The following is a 20,028-nucleotide window of genomic DNA, read 5'->3' on the forward strand; positions in this document are numbered from 1 at the left end:
ACCGACCCCTCGGAGTTGGAAGAGTAAATTTCACAAAAGCCGGAAATCTACAAGTAAGAAAAGGAGACTGGCTCCCGCATCCTTAAAGAGTTGCACTATTATAAGTTTACTTTGAGTAAATCCCGGAGTGTATGCACAAACATCATGGCAGGAATAGCGCCGACACAATCAACACCTTCATCTGCCCCCACTCCTAATATACCCTTCGCAAAACCGGCGACACAAACGAAAACGCAAATACAATATCCGTTATGGTTTGGCGGTTCGGCGTCATGTATGGCTGTGGCGATTTCGCATCCACTTGACCTTAGTATGCTTTTGCCCGGCTCAGTGATAAGTCCTCTCTGACAGAGTCTAGTTAAGGTACGACTGCAGATGGAAGCTGCAGAGCGTAAGGGCGGGACTGTTGGGACAGCAATACGCATTATTCGACATGAAGGGACGCATGGGCTGTATGCTGGTGTAAGTCCTCTACTCCTATAGAAATAGTTATCATCACCTCATACTAAACAAACCGCATAGTTCTCCGCGGGATTTATGCGCCAATGTACGCCAGTCCTCCCCAGAAGAAAAAGAAACCATAGATACTAACATGAATGCAGTAACATACGGCTCAATCCGACTTGCGAGCTACGAAAAGCTCAAAGAGCACCTCTCCTCACCAACTCCCACAGCACTAACCCTCTCAGCCGCAGTATCTGGCTTCATCGGTGCGATCCCCGGCAATGCAAGCGACATCGCCAACATCCGGATGCAAAACGACGCCTCGCTACCACCTGCCCAGCGGCGAAACTACAGACACATCCTGCATGCGTGGAGTGTGATGTACAAGACCGAAGGGCCGCTGTTCTTCACGCAGGGTATGCTGCCGAATTGCATACGCTGCGGGCTTATGACAGCATGCCAGCTCGCCTCGTATGATTACTTCAAGAACCTGTTTGGGCGGGTGAGTGGGTTGCAGGCGGAGAGTAGCAGTGTTGTGCATCTGGGGAGCTCGGTCATGGCGGCGTTTGTAGCGACGAGTGTTTGCAGTCCCATTGACGTGGTCAAGACGCAGCTTATGGGACTGGCGTCTGGAAAGAGGTCGGTTGTGAGGGTCGTCGGGGAGATGACGAGGGCCGAGGGGGTGAGATGGGTGTTCAGAGGGTGGGTGCCGAGTTTCGTGCGTCTGGGGCCACAGACCGTCGCGACATTGGTGCTGTTGGAGCAGCATAAGAAGGTTTATCGGGGGTTGCTGGGTATACAAGATATCTAGCGGTATATAAATCCCATGGGCTTGCCATGGTATACTGAGACAGTCGCTCCTTATTCATCTTTGGTTCCTTCCTCGGAGATATAGAATCGCACTCGGAGATATAGTGTCGGACATCCCGGCGATATTGGGTTTGCACTGCCGGATATATTTCCAGCCATTGCGTTATTCAAACCGCCCAACAAAACCATTCTCTTGCGCCCCAGGAAGTCATGGGATGTCCGTAATGACAAGCACGGTGCACTTGCAGGAAGAGCAAGCGAGAGTTGATCCATCACATTTCCACAATGGCCAGGCTGGAGTACCGATATGAGAGAATGCTATACTTCCACATAACACGCATTCCCTGCTCTGATAGAGATAAACCAATGTTTATAACAAGCATACCTTGTCTAATTCTACTCCTCTAGGGAATAATTTATAATTTACTCCGCCGACCTCGCTCAGGATGCCGATGCCTGGGACCAAAGCCCGGCTTCAGCCACCGGAACGTGGAGAGACCCCGCATGCAGACGGAGACTTTCTCTCGCCCGATACTGGTCTAAATACGAGAAGCAAACAGGCTAGCAAATGGCAGCAAATAAATCCAATCCTGAGCTGCTCGACTGATTGAACCATGACATCATCACATGATCTGATAAGTTGAAACTTGGCCAGGAACAGCCCCTGCTCGACGTGCTGGTTGATATTCCCTGGACTGCGAGGCTGTGAACCTGCGAATCAGAGTTTCACCGTTTCATGCACGGCTTGACCAACAAGCGGCCAGAGCCCGGCTGCCACTAGAGCTGATCGAGGCCTAGAGTCCGAAACCGGTCATCAATGAGGACTAAGCCTTTTAGTGCGTCCACTGGAACCATAGGATTGACCGAGGCGGCCAGACGGAGGGTGCCATGTGAGACTGAGAAGTGAGAACCGATCAAGATTGGAATCGAGAGTATGATCAGGTAGATGAGGTGTGGTGCTGATCGGGGACTCTATAGGAGGAGACGGCGGCTGAGAGATGGCCCGCAAGTGGGACAGCAGAAGGACCAGAAGACCAGAAGAAACAGTGGATTCTGGTTCCAGTCCCAGTTTCTTGGTTCAAGGGAAGTTTTTTAGGAACATAATCATTAATACTGCCCAGTGCATCATAATTATAATGTCGGATTATCTCATCAATATCGCTCTCTCTTTCTTTTCCTTCGTCTCCAATGCTTCCCCACTGCCTCAGTCTGTCCCAAGTCCCAATATTCCCTGGTCGCGACCGTTTAGTTGCATCGAACCTGCTCTCACTTCTGTCGCCGATCCAAAACGCCCTGTCGCCGATCGCATCGGATTCCCTTTTTTTTTCTGTGAAGTCCGTGCTGGCTGATTCTTGACTCACTCCATCCAACTTTCAAGTGACAACTCTCCTGCGTCAGACGAAGCTTCTACCACATTATCCATCACCGAGATTGTCCCCGTCCCAAACTTGCAATTAACTGTATAGTTGAAACGTTAGAAAGAGAGAAGTTGCGAATTTCCTCTTTCGGCTTTGGTCCATCTCCGCTCATTGTGCCTTCGATGACTCGGTAAGAGCCCGTTTCCACTCCTCGTGGAGGTGCGATAGCGCTGCGCGACTTTTTTTGTCCACCCCCCCTATTACTTCGAACACTATCTCGCCTTCCATTTTCACCCTGTCACACCTCTCTCTCGGCCAGCATTGTTGTATGTCGCTGTCTGAGTATGTCCCCCATGTCGAGTGCATCTGCGTCTTTCCTCCCCGCGGAGAATGCGGGCGAGGATGATCCCACACCAGACTCCGCTTCCTATCTCCCCGACGAGTTCGACTTCTCTGGCACGCCGTCGAACAATTTTGGCCAGGACTTTTCCACCGATGACCATGCTGCGCCCGACGCCAAGCAGATGAAGACCCCGCTTCCCATGCAGAAGAGGCGCCGGGTAACCCGTGCTTGCGATGAGTGTCGGCGCAAGAAAATTAAATGTGATGGAAAGCAGCCTTGTACCCATTGCACTGTCTATAGTTATGGTGAGTACTTCATTCCCATTCAAGCTAGGTAAATACGACTAATCTTTGTCCGCAATTTCAGAATGCACCTACGACCAACCCTCCAATCGCCGCCGCAACCCCGCACCACAATACGTCGAAGCCCTGGAAAATCGTTTGCACAAAGCCGAAGCCCTCCTTCGTGTCGTTGTCCCTGATCTGAACCTCGATGACCCGCAATTTGATGTCCATGCGACGGAGCAGCTCCTTTCAGCGATCAGACGAGAAAAACTCCAGGAGCAGCCGGCGCAACCACAACCGCAACCACAACCACAACCACCGACGCAGCAGTCTGACACAAATGGCGCCGTCGACGCTCCGGGAACGGACGGGGCAGGGGCCGACGAGTCATTATTGGAATCAATGGTCGACAAATCTGGTTGTCTCGATCTCGATGACCAGGGCCATTGGGATTACCACGGCCATACATCTGGTATTATCTTTCTCCGCCGCCTGCGGAAACAGCTTGGGGTTCCCCAACCAGGCAATGGCGACCTCCATCTGCGCACACGGCCCGCCCTGCAGCATTTCCTCGAGAGCCCCAAGTCCACGTCTGAATCACCGCAAGAGGCATCCTTGCCCCCGACGCACGATTTGCCGGCCCGGGACGTTGCACGACGTTTGTGTCACAATGCCCTCGACGATGGCTGTGCGCTGATTCGGTTCGTGCACGAGCCATCCTTTTATGCCATGTTCGATAGAATTTACGATACACCTCCGGAACAATTTACGAACGAAGAGAATTCCTTTTTGCCGCTGCTTTACATCGCCATGTCCGTCGGCTGTTTATTTTCCGATGATGGGGCTGGAACCCTCGATGTCTCGGGATATGAGAGTGCGATCGGTCAAGGGTATGCATACTTATCTCCGTTATTATGACAACCTTTAGCTAATTAAGCAACAGTTTTCAATACTTTAAAGCAGGACGACAACTGCTTGAGATTACCGATTGCCGTGATCTTTCGTCCTTGCAAGCGATCTGTTTCATGGTGCTCTTCCTGCAGTCATCTGCGAAGCTGAGCACTTGCTATTCTTATGTCGGGATTGCTTTGCGCTCCTCTCTCCGACTTGGTTTGCATCGCTCGGTGACTACGAATTTTAACCCCATCGAGCGGGAATTACGCCGTCGCATCTTCTGGGTTATCCGGAAAATGGATGTCTATGTGAGCACCCTGCTGGGTCTCCCACAGATGTTGAGCGATGACGACATCGACCAAGAATACCCCATGCCCATTGACGGCGAGTTTATCACTGAGAACGGAATCTTGCCGACGCCAGAAGGTCGGATACATGCCATGGTTGGGGCTAACGCGCACACTCGACTGTCGATTATTGTTCTCAAGATCGTTAAATACATTTACCCTCTCAAGACTGCCCAGCATCGGTCCAAGTCAGATCAGCGCTATGTCGTGAGCCACTCAAAAATTCGGGAGATTGAGCGCGATCTTCAAACTTGGATGGAAGAACTTCCTGCGGCGCTACGGCCGGGCACGGAAGTTTCTCCGCAGATAGAAAGGTAAGGTCCACACGCTCGCGACAAATTATGTTTTACTGACTTGCATAGAATCCGACAACTTCTACGTATCAGCTATGCCCATGCACAGATGGTTATGTATCGACCATTTCTACACTATGTTTCCAGTGGCTCACAAGCCCGAGGTGTGGACCGACGATCGTACGCCTGTGCCGCTGCCTGTGTTAGCGTTTCCCGAAATATTGTTCATATCACAACTGGGATGCATAAAAAAGGACTCCTCAATGGGTCTTTCTGGTTCACCATGTACACCACATACTTTGCCATTTTGTCACTCCTTTTCTTTGTGCTCGAAAACCCCGACTCACCGACGGCAAAGGATGGCGTCCTCAAAGACGCCATGGAAGGTAAAAACACTCTCGCTGGCCTAGCAAAGAAGAGTCTTGCAGCCGATCGCTGCTCTCAGAGTCTCAACAGTCTCTTCAAGAACCTCCCTGAGCTGCTTAAAAACCGACAGAGCTCGAAGACTCAGGTCAATTTGAAGAGGCCAGCACCCTCAAATCCACCCGAGCCAGAGGTGGGTCCCCCGCAGAGAGCGAGCACATTCCCGATCCAACTTCTCACCCGCCCAAACAAACCGGATGTTAGTCAAGCACCGAAGAGCTTAGATGATAACCAGCCTCCTCGATCGCCGGCGCGGAAACCACGCGCTAACCGCCGATCATGGATCCAGCCTAGTGAACAGTCCGCAAGTGTTACTACAACACCATCGGAGACTACGCCACCTTCAACTAGTACACCGTCGATGATACCTCAGGCGTTGCCGATACGAGATACTCCTCCGGGACAATTTAATCAACAATTCCCGAACAACCCCGGCGCCTTCCCCGATCTCATGAACATCATGTTCCCGTCTGATGACCCATTCGCCTATCCGACGCAACCCATGTCGACGCTGGAAGATGGCGCGTTCCGCATGGACGGGACGGGCACTACGGCACCCTTCTCATCTGCAATCCCAACCACCATAGATCAAAACATCGGCGCGCCCAATGTCACCAGAGGCCTTGAAGGCCTTGGAGGCGTCCCTCTGTTCCAGGGTGGGCAACCCCAGTCCAGCATGGGCGCTGCACTTTCAGGCCGGCTATCAAATTCTCAGATGCATTCACCAGTCTCGCACGGGTCCACACCGGGCGAGGCCGTGAATAGCCCCGATCTCGTGTCGATCCCGAACCAGAACTTCGTCTGGCAGGGGTACGGATCCGGTATGGACCAGCAGCAGAACTTTGTCCCTGATGCGACAATGCAGCAGATGGCCGCTGGAAATGACCAGGGCTTTGGCATGGGAACCGACGATAACGCTTTTAATGTTGGCCTTGATCTTCCCTTGGATGATATCTTTGGCAACCCCGATATCAAGAACGGGTTCCCTAGTGATGATTGGACTCAATGGATGAACATTGGCTGATTGCGTCAGTTGTTAACCTAATTCATGTGATGACTACGAAAAGAACAAGACCATTTCTATTTAATGAATGACCTGTATGTATTGATGATATCAGGCGGCGTTGTGGGAATTATACCAAAACAAATCTATATTATATCTATCTATAGCCTGCATAATCCGATATTCAATAAAAAATTCCAAAATATACACCCATCTTATATACAAGTTAGTCGACATATATAAAGTAGATTGATCATCTCCACCTCCCCTTCGGCGGCTGATACCAACTCCAAATATTCAACCCAACCTTCTCCCCCTCTTCAACCGGAAACGCCGCATGCCACGTCTCCGGCCAGCCACTCCCATCGGGCCTCACATTCTCCCAAAACACCGCATTGCCCTTAATCGGCCGAAAGGTGATTCCCCCTTCCCTTTTCGTCGTCTCATCCTCGCAATCCAAAAACTTACACCACTTCGGATCCCTCGGCTTGCGCAGCCGCGGGAAATTCGTACCTCCACCTTTACATCCAGCGGCAAGGTACACCATAAACGTGCTTATTCTGTCTCCGCCGCGCCCCCGCGCCGTGCCAGCCCAATCGTAGTGGTGCACGTAGTGGCCAGTCACGTTGTATCGCTGCGCCCACATGCGTTCGATGTAGAGGTGTGGTTTCCAGCCCTGGAATGCGCGCGCGCGATGTTCGATGCACCGGACAATATTGTCGCGGGGGAGCAGGGCGCGGTCGGAGAGACGTTTCGTCGAGTCGGTTTTGGGCGAGTGTGCGTCTTCAGACGAGGAGTAGAGGGTTGACGGGGTATAATTGGGGACGCTGCGTTATTAACATGGTTAATTTAGCTGTGTTATAGTACAGGTCGACCAAGGAAATGAATGATTGGTTGGTTATTGGCATCAAGGGGAAAGGGACGGCTGTGGCGCATACCTAACATTCACCAAATGATCTGCCTCGTCCCCCGACAGGAAGTCCTCGATGTATATAACCAATGGTGCCTGGGAGAGGATATGCACGCGGTAGGAATCGGAACCAGCATCGCAACTAAACGGCGTCCCATCGTCGAGACTAAGTATGTCGTGGTTCAAATTGAGCGAGGTATCTTCGTCGACATCGTCCTCGTCATCATACGATCCGTAGTAGGACTCATCGGCCGGGAAAAGCTGGCGGAGGAGCGGCGAGATAACGAGGAAGTATAGCGGGATGAGATAGAAGAGGGAGGAGAGGTTGAAGTTTGGCATAATTCTCCGGGGCGCCCGACGGCTCCGGTAGTTTTATAGAGGTATGGTATGGTTACACGGTGTATATACAGGGCGGCATATGATTTGGCAATCTGAAGCATCCGATAAGGGTCAGGTGACTCCGCTATCGTTGGCTGCCCCTCTCACCGCTCAGATACAAAGAGCATTATATGCCTGAATATTATGGTGTCGCTCTTATCGCCTTATCCATCCAAACTCCGCGTCGCCGACCGCGCAATTTTCCCATCGACGCGCATGTTCGGGCGTGCTGATTTTCTTTTCGAAAGGCTGGCGATCTCTGAATTCGAGATTTCTGGAGATTTTACCGCTTCTATTCCGTCGTTTAAACGCTTTCCGAACTTGCCAGACAGGTCTCATATAGCCGCTCGCCGGGCACGGAGAGAGATTCAGCCAGGTTCGCATATAACACTGAACGAGTCCCCTTTTGCCATCAACTGTGAGTGTGAGGGATTTGAGTTCGGTGCTCGGCTTCTCCTCTTAGATATTATATTTCGGCTCGACTTTGATCATTGTGGTCAATGTTGCTCTCCTAGAAGTCATCCCTACGCCGCCAGATAATGCGCTTTGCGCATGTGACCAACGTGACATCCAACGCTTGATTCTCTGAAGGCAAAAGCAAATTATATTCTTCTCTTCTTGGTCGCGAATTTGATATTTACTATATCGCTTGAGATAGCTGTTAGATTCGACATCGTCACAGAGGGGGGCCGCTGCGAGTTGGTTGATCGCAGGAGCACGTTGCGATGGATGCGGATACCACGGCGACGCCCAATGGCACGGCCGGCAAGGCGAAAAGAATGAACCCTTACGAAACTGATCTGAATCTTATACCAGAAGATGATCCGTTCCGGCTGCGAAGCCCACTCTATGGCCGTTATCACCCACGGGCGGACGACTTTCAACCCCTTTACAAAGACTGGTTTCAACATGACGCCAAAGAGACAGAGTATTGGGAAGAGACCGTGAAGTCACTTTGGACGCCGGAAAATTCATTACATGTGCAGGGTGCAAGACAGGCGTATGCTGCGGGCAGCATAATCATTCGGGTCGACGAAGAAGAAGTGACTGGTGCGGCGGCCGAGAAGTTCAAGTGCTTGAATGCGAATGAGCTGAATGCAGCAAGGAAGGGAGAGGATATACTGAGAGAACTAGGTGTCGCAGTGCCAAAGGTCTACTTCTGCGGGACGATATCTGGGAAGAATGTTACAGTGGAGTCCAGGCTCCCCGGTGTTTCGCTGGATGTGGCATGGAGGCATCTTTCCGAGGAGCAGATTGAGCTTATGAAACAGCAGTGTCGGATTGTGTCGGAGCGTCTCAGCAACGGTGATACTGGTCCGAAACAACCATCCTACGTCTGCAGTGATCTGAATTCGCACCCGCCGTCGGAGGCTGAACGGGACATACTTTTTGGTGACAACGGAGTGCATGGGGGCTATTCCCTCATTCACAACAATATGCTTCTATGTAACATCATTGTGGACAATCATCGGATTGTGGGATTGGCTGGCTGGCGAGGCTGCGGATACTTTGGTTTCGGAAGAGCAGACAAGGTGCATCGGCAAATTCGAGTACCGCGTCTCATCTCAGAAGCTGAATCCGGAATCGAAGTGCAAAATGCCCAGACATGGGCTGACCTCTACGATGGTCTTCAAGGAACTACACCAGTTGAGCCCACGGCGCCAGCGCAACCTGTCAAGGTCGAACCCTCCGGCACGAATCTAGACAAGGTACCTTTGAATGCAGATGCAGATGCAGATGCCAAACCCGCAGTTCCTCATCTAGACGGTACAGACACACCAGAGGAACACCCAACGCCCAAGAAAATTGCGAGCCTTAAAGAACGAGGCGATTCCCGGGCATCTTCGTCAGATCGGTCCTCCCCAGCGAATTCTACAAAAGCCCCAGCTAAAAGGGCCGCTCCTGGGACTAAAAAGGGCGTCGGCAAAAAGACCACAAACAAGAAGCGCAAGATCGACAACCAGGACAACGAGAGCGTGGATAGTCGCCGTTCCCAGACTCCGTCGTCATCACGTACAAGCAAGGCGCCTGTAGGGAAGAAGCAGAGCTCTGCATCGCTGGCAAATTCACCAGCACCCGGGCCAAAGCCCAAGAAGAAACCCGGCAGGAAGCCGAAGCCGAAGCCGACGGAACAGGAACAGGGACAGGAACATGAGGAGGAGGGAGAAGAAGAAGAAGACGAAGATACTTCTAGTGACGAGCTCTTCTGTATCTGTCGGAAGCCGGACAACCATACTTGGATGATCGGGTGTGATGGCGGCTGTGAGGATTGGTTCCATGGGAAATGCGTGAACATGCACGCGCGAGACGCCGATCTTATCGAGCGATACATCTGTGAGTTTTGCAAGTTGCTTTATTCAATAGTCCTATATATACTAACTATGGTTAGGCCCAAACTGTAAAGAAAATGGCAAAGGATGGACCACCTGGAAGCCCATGTGTCGACTACCCGAGTGCCGCAAACCAGCGCGCTTCACCAGCAAGACCCCCAGCAAGTACTGTTCGGACGAGCACGGGCTGGAATTCATGCGTCAAAAGACCCAGGGTCTTAGCCTTTCCACGCAGCCCGATAACCAGAAACCAAAATCCATCCTCAGGTCGGCTCTTGAAGGAACCCGTACCCCGCGGGATGATGATAGCTCCTACGACGGATCCAATTTTGAGGACGAACAAGATAATAGCATGGAGGACCTCGGGAGCAGAGGCGGTGTCCTCACCCTGGGCGATCTAACTGCAGTGATAATGAGCGTCGGATCAGCAGAGGAGTTCCGCAAGCTCGGAGCCCACATCGTCTCGCCTCCAGAGTCACTGCCGCCAGAAGAAACGCCAGTCAAGAATGATGACGATCCAGAAATGAAGACCGAAGAAACCGATAATACTACAGAAACGAAACCGAAAGCCAGCAAGAAATTGGGTCTAGACGTCGGCGTCGACGGCCTGACATACTCCGCCGACGAGGCAGAGAAAATCGAAAAACTGCGCAAGCAGCGTGCCGATTTATTCCATCGCAGGGATATGCTCGCGGCGCGGAATTCTTTCCTCACGCTTGTGCGCCAGAGGTCAAAGAGCATCCTCGAGATTTTGAAGAAGAAGGACCCCAAGGGCGGGTGGAAGGATATCTGTGGATTCGATACGAGACTCGCCTGGTCTGATGAGGAGTTCGATGAGTGGAGGCTCTCCGATGCCGGGAAGAGGGCATTGGAAGAGGGAACCCCTGAAGCGATGGCTTCGAGCTATCCAACCAACGTCGATGCCGACGGCGATACAGCCATGAATGGAGACAAGGCCGAGGATGAGATGGAGAGTGTTACGCGGGGCGTCTGCTTGAAGAAGCGATGTGAACGACATAAGCAGTGGATCAAGGTCCAGCAGGGAGACAGTGCCTTTGAGGAAAAGACCCTGGAGGAAGATCTTGTTGCATGCGAGAAGGAGGCCCAGAATGTCGTGGAACGCGCTGTACTGAGGATGTGGGCTGAGAATGGCTGCTAGGTGGCTACCTAGAGTTGTTGGCATGTGTATCTTTTTATTCCCCGTCGGCACCTTTACCACATGCTTTGAGTCGACGGGTGCCTTGCTTTCTTGATACCCCTGAAAAGGAAGGAATTGCATCTTGGAGTTAAGTTAGTCTGTTTGATTGGTGACAGCTTGCATAATTGGCGTATACTGGCGGGTGGCCTGGTGATCGGAAAATGGCACTTCAAAAACTCCAAATAGATATATGATCGACACCGTGTAAGATAGTGATAGTGAGAGATGATTCCTTCTGCCACGTAATGGATCTGGCCTGAATCGATACCTAATTCATCTCATTTATCCTTTCCGCTCCAAACACACCACCTCCCCAGCCCACCACCCACGCGGTCCTTAATCACCTCTACAACCGGAACCCTCCGCGTAATCGACACCAGGAGATGCGTATCAATACCCTGGTCCAGCGTTCTCATCAGCAGACTAGGAAACAGCGGACCACCAGTTACACCGAACATCAACTGGACGCCATCATCTCGAGCTTCGTAGTCTCTCTGGTTCTGGTTCTGCGGACCGGAACCATCATCACGAACCGTCGGTCCAACACCGCCCGTATTCACAAGAAGAACAGAGAGATTCGAGGCATGCATACGCGATAACTGCGTTATGGTCCGCAGCGCACTATTCAGGACAGCGGCGCCTCGGACCGCATTTGATGCTCGTATGACGGCTTCGGTGAGGGTGTCGAGGCCGACAATAACAAATGTAATTTGGGGCTGCTGCTGCTGCTGCTGCTGCTCTTGCTCTTGTTGGTGCTCCCGGATAGAATGCAGTATATCAGCGACTTCATTCAGAGCTTGCACGGTTGCCGCAAAGTCGAAGACTGGGAAGAGCTGGACCGAGTCGAGGAGGGAAATTGCTTCTTTGCGGGGGAGAGAGGGGTTGTGGGATTGCAGTGAAGAGAGGAGTTTGGTGGGCGAGAAGATGGTGCTGTTTAGAGGGTGAATTACAAATGTTCTGCTTTGGGGTGTTGAATTTGGTGTTGGTGTACGAAGCCATTTGGTGAGGAGATGGCGGGGGAGCTGGGAGGTGTTAGTACAACATATAGTAGGCTGATACAATGGAATGAACGTACCTCGCCGACAAACTCATCGTCGTTCCCATCTGGGGATCTGCCTCGTAATCTGGAGAAGCCGATTACGGTCCCTGGGCGGAAGATGCTATCCGGGGAGGAATAGAGGCCATTCCCAATGTCGAGTTCTAGGTTCCATTTTATTGAAAGATCTTGGTCTGGCCTCACTTGATTTGAGGCGGAACCTGTCTCTTGCCGTATTCTGGCAGATGTCTGTAGTAGAGTATGAGCCAGAATGGGTTCTGCTGGCTCCGCTTTGTATGTTGTGGGCATTACGCCAGATAACGCGTGGGTAGTCAAATGCGTGGCTTTATGCGTTTGAATTATCAGAAGTATTCCAACCTAAACCCACGATGGAATTTGGTGCATAGTTTATTGTGTACAGACCTTGTTCCTTATATCGAGAGAGATGAGTGGGAAGTACTCCGTATTGGTATTCAAGTTGACGAGATGATGAGTCCACCTGTTCGAGCCTGATTTATGAGGCAGAAACAATTGCTTGTCAACATTATTCGTGACTGAACATCGCTAGACCTTTTAAGTAGCAGCTCTTGAGTAAGAGTAAATTTGAAGTGTCCCAGAAATGCAATTTCTTAAACGAGGTATATGTCTCAGTATTTACGTATCGAAATGGTCGTGTACAACTAGATTATCTACCACGGCGGTTGCATCTTCATCCGCATTGGCCCTGTTAATCCACCTTTTTGTCCAGGTGCCATGGCCATCATGCGTCCATGGACCGTCGCACAAAATGTCCCCTAGTATCACATCGATCTCGGCCCGGACCGGCTCCATTTCGTAATCGCACGCGATAAACTTTGAAAGATCGCTTTTTCTTCCAAGGCTCCTGACAGCATGGGCGATCAATGAGTACCCAGTAGCAAGTTCCATCCAGGGATCGCTCGGATCAATGGAGCCTCGTTGCTCAATCTCAGTCACTCTATTGTCGTAGGACGGACCAAGTTGTATCTTCAAAGACCGGAGGTTTGTCATGAATTCCACAGCATCCAACACCAGCTGGACGTGATTGTAGAAGGGGAAGACTGCTATATAGGTAAATGATGTTAAGTTTGCTAGCGAAGACGATAGGCGTGGCCGCTCGGACAAAGAATGGGTGGATGCCCAAGGGCTCCAACGATGGAATATGGAGGGAATCTGGTAGACGAAATACTCGTAATGGTTGTATGCTTTAAGGGATGATGATTCATTGAACTGCATGGACGACCACGGGAGACAGTCCAGAAGGCCGCAGTCTTCGTCCGAAACCAAACTAGGCTTGCAGTTCCCCCAGTCGCATTCTAGTTGTACAACCTGAAGAGGTATTTCGAAAGCCCAGCCATGTTCCTGGGGTACTTGCAATTCGAACATCCGCCCAATGACGGAGGGTGGCGCGATTACTGTGAGACGTCGTGGGACAAGAGAGCACAAAAAGCGCCGCCACCAGGGCACACCAGAACTTTCGCAGTCCTCCAAAGCATCGCTTGCTTTTACCACGACTGATGTGACATAGCGGTCTAATCCCGACTTCAATATGAATGAGAGATATTCATTTGTGTCTTTTAGTTCGAAGCAACTATGCGAGAAGAGTCGTGGGCGAACAAGATTGTAGAGGCGCGGGCACGTAAGCAAAAGGTGCTTTAAATCGCGGGTTTTCGACCTAGTCATACGTATGCTCGGAGGCTGGTGTAGCCCATTCGAGGAAGGGGGTTCGGAGGAGAGAAGGTAGGCGATTTCGTCGAGCAGCTCGTTCGGTAGCGACTCAATCGGCGACGGGGTTGACGCCATTACTGAGGTCTATCAAATTCTGGAGACGAAACTCGTGGCATAATGGTAGAAACCCACGCATGGGGAGTTCGAAAACGTTGTTCCGCAACAATTGGCAATGGGACGAAGCAGTGATGTTGAACAAGGAGGAAGAAGTTGAAGAGGAGCTCGAGACCATCACTGATCAGCTGGCGGGACCCACTTCTCCACAGATAAGACACTCGTCCAGACTCCGTAGTATACCGACGTCAGCCCTGTTGTGAATGTCCAAATTACTATAACAGCACGGAAATATACCACCCTCTATCGGTACATGTCAAAATACTCCTCGACTGCCAAGAGTCAGCTATAGTCTACTATCAAGATCACTGAACTGTGCCTGGGCCGGCTGCCAGTAATTACTAATCACTAATGATATTAAGTTATATGTATTACTTAGAATTTTAGGATATTCAAAATCTTACTCTTTATACTTAGATATTAAGAGGGGTATTTGAACATCACCTCGACTATTCATCGCCACCCTGGCCCCAAAACTCAGGGAGTCTTGTAAACACATCATCCTACTTTTCCTTCTAATCAAATTGAAGATATCATTTTAGGAGGCCCGCACTTGTTTCGTGCTATCCCTTTCACGTAGAATGATAGTACCATCTTTCGTGGGCTTAAAGTCGATGGCAACACCGAGAGGTATACCAAGTTCCTTATTTTAGGCGTACTGTTTACTGATGTTCACAGAGGACTCATTAGTGCGACAAGAGATCCCTTCGGCACAAAGATCCTCAGATATCGCTCGCGTGAATGGGGCGAAATATGGGTATGAGAATAGCAGGACGACAAGAACTTTTATAAGTGCAACTAAGACAGGGAATGATAGGACCTTGAGATGGATTAGTCTTAGTTCAATCTTATTGGCTGAAGGACAGGTGAGAAAGAAACAAAGATTCATGGCGAGTCAACAGTGAATGCCCTGCCCCCAAGAATGTTATGGTGTCTTTCACTAGATTAGGTATATATCTGTTCCAGGACTTATTAGAATTCCTTAAATTATCTTTATTTGAATTCTGTCTCGAGATCTTAATACCACTGCTTTTACCTATTTAGAGGTTGTTGACGGTGATTGGTTGTTGACCTCTTGTATCCACTGCCCGGAAACAAGTATCCACGTGACCAGCGGCATCACCCGATTCTTGGCAGCAACGATTTCTCCGACAACCTCAATAGACAACAAGTCTCGTTTTCCAGCTTTCCAGCGTACCTTGGCATTATGGGTTCCGTGGTCTTGCCGCACTTGCGCACAGCGTGGCACGTTGATCAGGCCATTCTCTCGGAAGAGGACCGTCTAGTGGTGAGTATTGTTGATACATTTCTGAAGAACAACTACTAACTGTGGCAATATAGGTTATCAGATTTGGCCGCGACCATGATGTCGACTGTAAGATAAGATCTAAAACTTTGATGTCTGTCTGTGACAGTGCTAACTTTTTTGTAGGCATGCGTCAGGATGAAGTCCTATTCAAGCTCGCCGAGCGTGTGAAGCGTGAGTCTAGCCTAGATTGAGGATTCAACGTAGGCCCGCTTGATGTGTCAGAATACTGATGATTCACTCCAGAGTTCGCTGTAATCTACCTCTGCGACATTGATGAGGTGCCAGAGTTCAACACCATGTACGAACTCTTTGATCCAATGACGATTATGTTCTTCTTCCGGAACAAGCATATCATGTGCGATTTCGGTACCGGTAACAACAACAAGTTGAATTGGGTTCTTGAAGACAAGCAAGAACTGATCGACATTATGGAGACCATCTACAAGGGCGCCAGGAAGGGGCGTGGTCTTGTTGTTAGTCCGAAGGGTGAGTCTACTACTCTCTCTGATGAAACGAGTGATTGCTAATGACTACCCAGATTACTCCACGAGATACCGGTATTGATTGGATCTTTATTATGGGGTTCTCTGTTTGAGTCGGGTCAACTGCTTAGAGGAGACCTGGCCATGGCTTTTCGTGCCGTGGTTACTTTATCATTTAATGAATTATGATACTTATGGACATGAAGCTTTCAAACTAAATAATTTCGTAAATGGACTTCTCTTTCCATAGTTTACTCGTCTGTGGATACAACTTTGCCTGTAGCATGAGGCATACTTAAGCTATTGTGCTGTAGCTCTGCCATGTATCCGCCTCAGGCACAAGACGGCCCCACAAACACCTTGATCTTCTTGACGTAAGTTTCAATCAATCAACACCGCCGCACGACCCCATCAACCAAAGCACTCCAAACCCCTGCACAGAACACAGAATACACTGTAGAAAAAGACATGATCGACCGTGCAATTTTCGAAAGCCTCCAGGCTAAGATTGATGAGGAGGCCGCCGTTAGAGATGTACGCTCTCCAGCTCCCACCACCGAGCGCCAAGCTAGGTAGAAAGCATGCATTGACCCAACTGATACTGATATTGTGTTCACAGGAGCTCCGCGACATCGTGCAGAATCTCTCGAGAAAAGGTTTTTCTAAAATCCAACTTATAAAATAGTCAATTGTGGATGGACGAAGCTGACTCGAAAACCAACAATTAGGCCGATCCACACAAGCTACGCTTTCGCGAGCTCACTCTACCCCAGCGGCGCAGTGTATGTCAATCTTTCTTTCCTTTCCTGTGGACAAACCTCTATTGTGCATTGAAAGCTAACCAACTCCAGTACAACCCGTGCTTGACGATGTAACCAAGGAGATCCTCGCGCAGAAAGAGGAAGTCTCACGTCTCAAGAGCGTAGCTGACAAGCACCCGTTCTACAAATATAATGGTGTTTGGTCGCGCGATCTGCAGAACCTTGTCAGTGACATTCCCAGTGCCAGAATTGAGATACATGTGTATGTAGTGGGCTAACGGACTGGCTGTTGCAACAGGTCGCCTCCATCGAGCTATGCGCCTGGCTCGGCGGGTTCCAGGAGTACAAGAGCTCCAAGACAGCTTCCTTCCTGGCTATGGAGGAGGTCGGCAAGTTTCTCGAGAGTATGCTACTTTGCTATTTCTTCGTTAGGGGCTAGCTACTAAACGAGGCGGTACACTAGTCCCCGTGAACCTGAAAGAAGAGGACGCATTCCATATTACTCTGGAAGAGTACCTCCTTGCGCTGATTTCGATGATTGAAGAGCTGGTTCGTTTACGTCAACGCTCACGCCATTTTGGCTTCCGTCTCGGCTCTAGAACTAATGCTAACGTAATATCTCAGGCCCGCCTTGCTGTCAACTCGGTTACGCTGGGCGACTACGGCCGACCTACTGTTATTGGAAATTTCATCAAGGAGCTGTTTAACGGGTTCCAGCTGCTGAATTTGAAGAATGATACCCTAAGGAAGCGGAGTGATGCGATCAAATATAGTGTGAGTTTTCATCCTTTTCATCTCTCTATCAAATTTGAGTGGTGTGGTGCTGATAGTCGTGTAGGTAAAGAAGGTGGAGGATGTGGTTTACGATTTATCGCTGCGGAATCTGATCCCTCAGGGCCAGAATGCTTAACTTAAATTGATAAACCATCTACACCTAAATATATATCAAAATAATTAATTTCATAATGTTCTTCAATAAATTGAGGTACATTGAACAGGATGATGAGTTTCATTAGGGAGTATTATGAAAATGATGGCACAACCGAAGACAAAGCGGGTGGTACATAGAGTATCAATAAAATAACTGCAAACCAAAAGCAGCGTCAGGTTGCATTGTGTACATCAGCAAAAGGCACATTAAGATCTGGTATCATAACCTCTGAAAACAAACAAAAAAAGCAGCCATGGTGGCCATTATAATCAAGCCAACTTCGCAGTCTCTCCCTCCTGGGCAGCCTGCTCACCACCTTCCTTAGCTCCCGCAGCAGAAGCCAGCGTGCCGTCCTTCTTCGCCTTCTCAATCTCCTTCAAAATCGTGTCCTCCAAGCCTTCAGGCTTGCTCGTACTAGCCCACCGCCCAACAACCTTGCCATCAGCCGAAACCAAAAACTTCTCAAAGTTCCACTTGATCCTCTTCAACCCCAAAAGCCCAGGCTGGCTCTCCTTCAACCAAGTCCAAAGCGGCGACGCCTTGTCGCCATTAACCTCCGTCTTGCCCAAGACAGGGAACGTAACTCCGTAGTTGACCTGGCAGAATTCCTGGATCTGGTCGTCCGAGCCGGGGTCCTGGCCGCCGAATTGGTTACAAGGGAATCCGATGATGAGGAAATCCTCTGGATGCTTGGCCTTGACGGATTGGTAGAGGTTTTCGAGGCCTTTGAATTGAGGCGTGAATCCGCATTTCGAGGCCGTGTTCACGACGAGGATGACTTTGCCTTTGAGGTCGGTGAGGGGGTAGGTCTTGCCCTTTTCTGTAGAGCGGCGGATAGGTTAGTTCGGTCTTTTATTATCGCGAGGGAAAGAATAGGGAAATGACGTACTGTCGACAGGCTCAAAGTCGTAAAAAGTAGTCGCGGAAGACATGGTGCTGAATGTAGCTGTCGTGCTAGGTGTGAAGTGAAGTGGTGGTCGAGTCGAGGGTTGGAGAAAAGGTCGTCGCTGTGAGGGGTAAAAAGCGCCGGGACAGGCAGATGAAACTGTGGCACCACAGGGGACGGGAAAAGTCGTCGCCTTTTGTATTCTCAGGATGACTCCGCCGGAAGGACGAGTTCTGGCCTTGAGTAATCTCGGGATGAGTGACACGCCACAGGGATTATGAGCAGCAGAGGTGAGAAACATGGATGGATGCATAAAACGCCAATGATGTTCACGCCCGCTAAGTAGTTTAGGAAGCACCGCCGAGGTTCGCGGAAGGAGCCAGAAGAATGCCGCAGTTGCTGAGGGGCGCCCGGCATCGGATCGACTAGCAGCCGAGCCGTTCAATCGCAACGCTCTGGGGCTTTTGTCAGCGGGTTCTTCGAGACCGTTGAGGGTCTGGATTGTGACGGCTTCCAGAATGTGATTTGGAAGCTTTTGCTTGGTAACTAATTAACTATGACTTCATTGCAGGATTAGATAAGTCTCCATGCTTTGGTTCCTGTGCTGTTTGATTGGACAGATATGTTTAGTTTCGTATGCGTATTGCGGGTTGCACATGGCAGTGCACATCTCTGAGTCTGACGTAGTGACGTCGTGTCAGTCGTACGGGATTCACCTAGCTATAATTCCAAATACTTCGACGATCCGTTGGCATTTCGGGTTCCATATGCTGGAGGGGATCCAATCTGGAAACTACTCCGCTATTCTCGAGACTACATGGCCTGCTTGGCATTTGGAGGGATGATGGATGAGAGTATTAATCAGTATACCTAATTTCTTCAGTTGAATTTTGAAGATGTCGCCGAGATGCCGACCTAACTAAATATTTTGGATGGAATCTAACTCCAATCCTGGATGGCTGCTAAACCGCCAATCGGCGAGTCACTTTCGCCAATACTTGTCGCAGGGCCTTTTGCTGATTCTGAATCTAGTATTCAGCTTCCATGCAGTTGTTTCGCTCTTGTGTTGAGCCGCCCGTGTATCTCCGGTTGCATCCGATATGTTCGCGCTTCGAAAGGCCGTTTGTTTCCTGGGTTCAATAGCGACGGAGGCCGAATCTATGACCGACCGTTCCCCAACCAGAATATACCAGCGAACTTGTTATATCTGGCACTAGAGTTCAGGCCCAGTTGGACCCATGCAATTGACGTATCCAAGCTGTTTCTCTTCCCTTCAACTTTGCTCTTTTATCACACCAACCAGGCGGGTCGGTTTATTCATTGCTTTCCTTCAGAACATTCACGTCCAACTCCTCCATAACCCCAAGAACAACACCTAGACTCTCCATAAACCCGTTGACGGCGACTCTCAGCATGCGGTTCGTAGTAGCCTTGTAGGTTGTTTCAAGCACAGTCTTCCCCTCATCACCACCCTTGTCTTGGTCTTCGGGGCTGGGATTTTTCAGCGCGAAACTTCGTCGGACATGTGGGGAGAGTTCGGCGTCGACTTCGAGAGCGCGTAGAGCGGAGGAGGCGAGTCGGTGGCTTGGGAGAGGAAGGGAGATTGTGCTATTTGACTGTTAGTTTGTGGAGTGGGGAGAGGAATGTTTTTGACTTACAGGGTGCAGGGGAATTCGGTGGCTGAGGGTTGTGTAGCAGCCATATTTGGTGTAGACGATAGAAAGCGGATAGGGCTGTTGATCTAGAAA

At 50.2% G+C, this 20,028-nt stretch overlaps 9 protein-coding genes across 9 annotated transcripts; 5 read left to right on the forward strand and 4 right to left on the reverse strand.

The window, feature by feature from the left end:
• Positions 1-370: 370 nt before the first annotated feature.
• On the forward strand, positions 371-1,655 carry ASPSYDRAFT_42762 (uncharacterized protein). The gene is made up of 3 exons (XM_040846519.1): positions 371-462; positions 523-547; positions 603-1,655. Exons 1-3 carry the CDS (start codon positions 376-378, stop codon positions 1,253-1,255), a joined length of 765 nt encoding a protein of 254 aa, XP_040704741.1. The 5' UTR covers positions 371-375; the 3' UTR covers positions 1,256-1,655.
• A 1,125-nt stretch (positions 1,656-2,780) lies between these two features.
• ASPSYDRAFT_779428 (putative C6 transcription factor (Mut3)) lies at positions 2,781-6,378 on the forward strand. Its single transcript, XM_040850915.1, has 4 exons — positions 2,781-3,260; positions 3,322-4,129; positions 4,183-4,794; positions 4,843-6,378. The coding sequence occupies exons 1-4, from the start codon at positions 2,957-2,959 to the stop codon at positions 6,218-6,220; spliced, it is 3,102 nt and encodes a 1,033-aa protein (XP_040704742.1). The 5' UTR covers positions 2,781-2,956; the 3' UTR covers positions 6,221-6,378.
• A 74-nt stretch (positions 6,379-6,452) lies between these two features.
• Positions 6,453-7,448, reverse strand: ASPSYDRAFT_87506 (oxidoreductase, 2OG-Fe(II) oxygenase family; the record flags this gene model as incomplete). Its single annotated transcript, XM_040851852.1, has 2 exons — positions 6,453-7,026; positions 7,138-7,448. The coding sequence occupies 2 exons, from the start codon at positions 7,446-7,448 to the stop codon at positions 6,453-6,455; spliced, it is 885 nt and encodes a 294-aa protein (XP_040704743.1).
• Positions 7,449-8,212: 764 nt separating this feature from the next.
• ASPSYDRAFT_29461 (putative PHD transcription factor) lies at positions 8,213-10,976 on the forward strand (the record flags this gene model as incomplete). The annotated part of the gene is made up of 2 exons (XM_040844651.1): positions 8,213-9,821; positions 9,877-10,976. The coding sequence occupies 2 exons, from the start codon at positions 8,213-8,215 to the stop codon at positions 10,974-10,976; spliced, it is 2,709 nt and encodes a 902-aa protein (XP_040704744.1).
• Positions 10,977-11,293: 317 nt separating this feature from the next.
• On the reverse strand, positions 11,294-13,872 carry ASPSYDRAFT_147658 (uncharacterized protein; the record flags this gene model as incomplete). The annotated part of the gene is made up of 3 exons (XM_040841741.1): positions 11,294-12,037; positions 12,091-12,429; positions 12,730-13,872. 3 exons carry the CDS (start codon positions 13,870-13,872, stop codon positions 11,294-11,296), a joined length of 2,226 nt encoding a protein of 741 aa, XP_040704745.1.
• Positions 13,873-15,063: 1,191 nt separating this feature from the next.
• On the forward strand, positions 15,064-15,937 carry ASPSYDRAFT_42767 (DIM1 family thioredoxin-like protein). The gene is made up of 5 exons (XM_040846520.1): positions 15,064-15,199; positions 15,253-15,286; positions 15,344-15,391; positions 15,464-15,706; positions 15,759-15,937. The coding sequence occupies exons 1-5, from the start codon at positions 15,119-15,121 to the stop codon at positions 15,782-15,784; spliced, it is 432 nt and encodes a 143-aa protein (XP_040704746.1). The 5' UTR covers positions 15,064-15,118; the 3' UTR covers positions 15,785-15,937.
• Positions 15,938-16,015: 78 nt separating this feature from the next.
• Positions 16,016-17,709, forward strand: ASPSYDRAFT_780145 (translin). Its single transcript, XM_040850921.1, has 7 exons — positions 16,016-16,236; positions 16,322-16,358; positions 16,431-16,484; positions 16,554-16,687; positions 16,762-16,867; positions 16,927-17,237; positions 17,302-17,709. Exons 1-7 carry the CDS (start codon positions 16,171-16,173, stop codon positions 17,371-17,373), a joined length of 780 nt encoding a protein of 259 aa, XP_040704747.1. The 5' UTR covers positions 16,016-16,170; the 3' UTR covers positions 17,374-17,709.
• Positions 17,664-18,326, reverse strand: ASPSYDRAFT_146286 (glutathione peroxidase; the record flags this gene model as incomplete). Its single annotated transcript, XM_040841606.1, has 2 exons — positions 17,664-18,214; positions 18,284-18,326. 2 exons carry the CDS (start codon positions 18,324-18,326, stop codon positions 17,664-17,666), a joined length of 594 nt encoding a protein of 197 aa, XP_040704748.1.
• Positions 18,327-19,593: 1,267 nt separating this feature from the next.
• ASPSYDRAFT_87513 (CTAG/PCC1 family protein) lies at positions 19,594-19,982 on the reverse strand (the record flags this gene model as incomplete). The annotated part of the gene is made up of 2 exons (XM_040851853.1): positions 19,594-19,888; positions 19,939-19,982. 2 exons carry the CDS (start codon positions 19,980-19,982, stop codon positions 19,594-19,596), a joined length of 339 nt encoding a protein of 112 aa, XP_040704749.1.
• Between the last annotated feature and the right edge of the window lie 46 nt (positions 19,983-20,028).

The sequence above is a fragment of the Aspergillus sydowii genome (genome assembly GCF_001890705.1).
Source record: "Aspergillus sydowii CBS 593.65 unplaced genomic scaffold ASPSYscaffold_3, whole genome shotgun sequence".
In the NCBI taxonomy this organism is placed as follows: Eukaryota; Fungi; Ascomycota; class Eurotiomycetes; order Eurotiales; family Aspergillaceae; genus Aspergillus; species Aspergillus sydowii.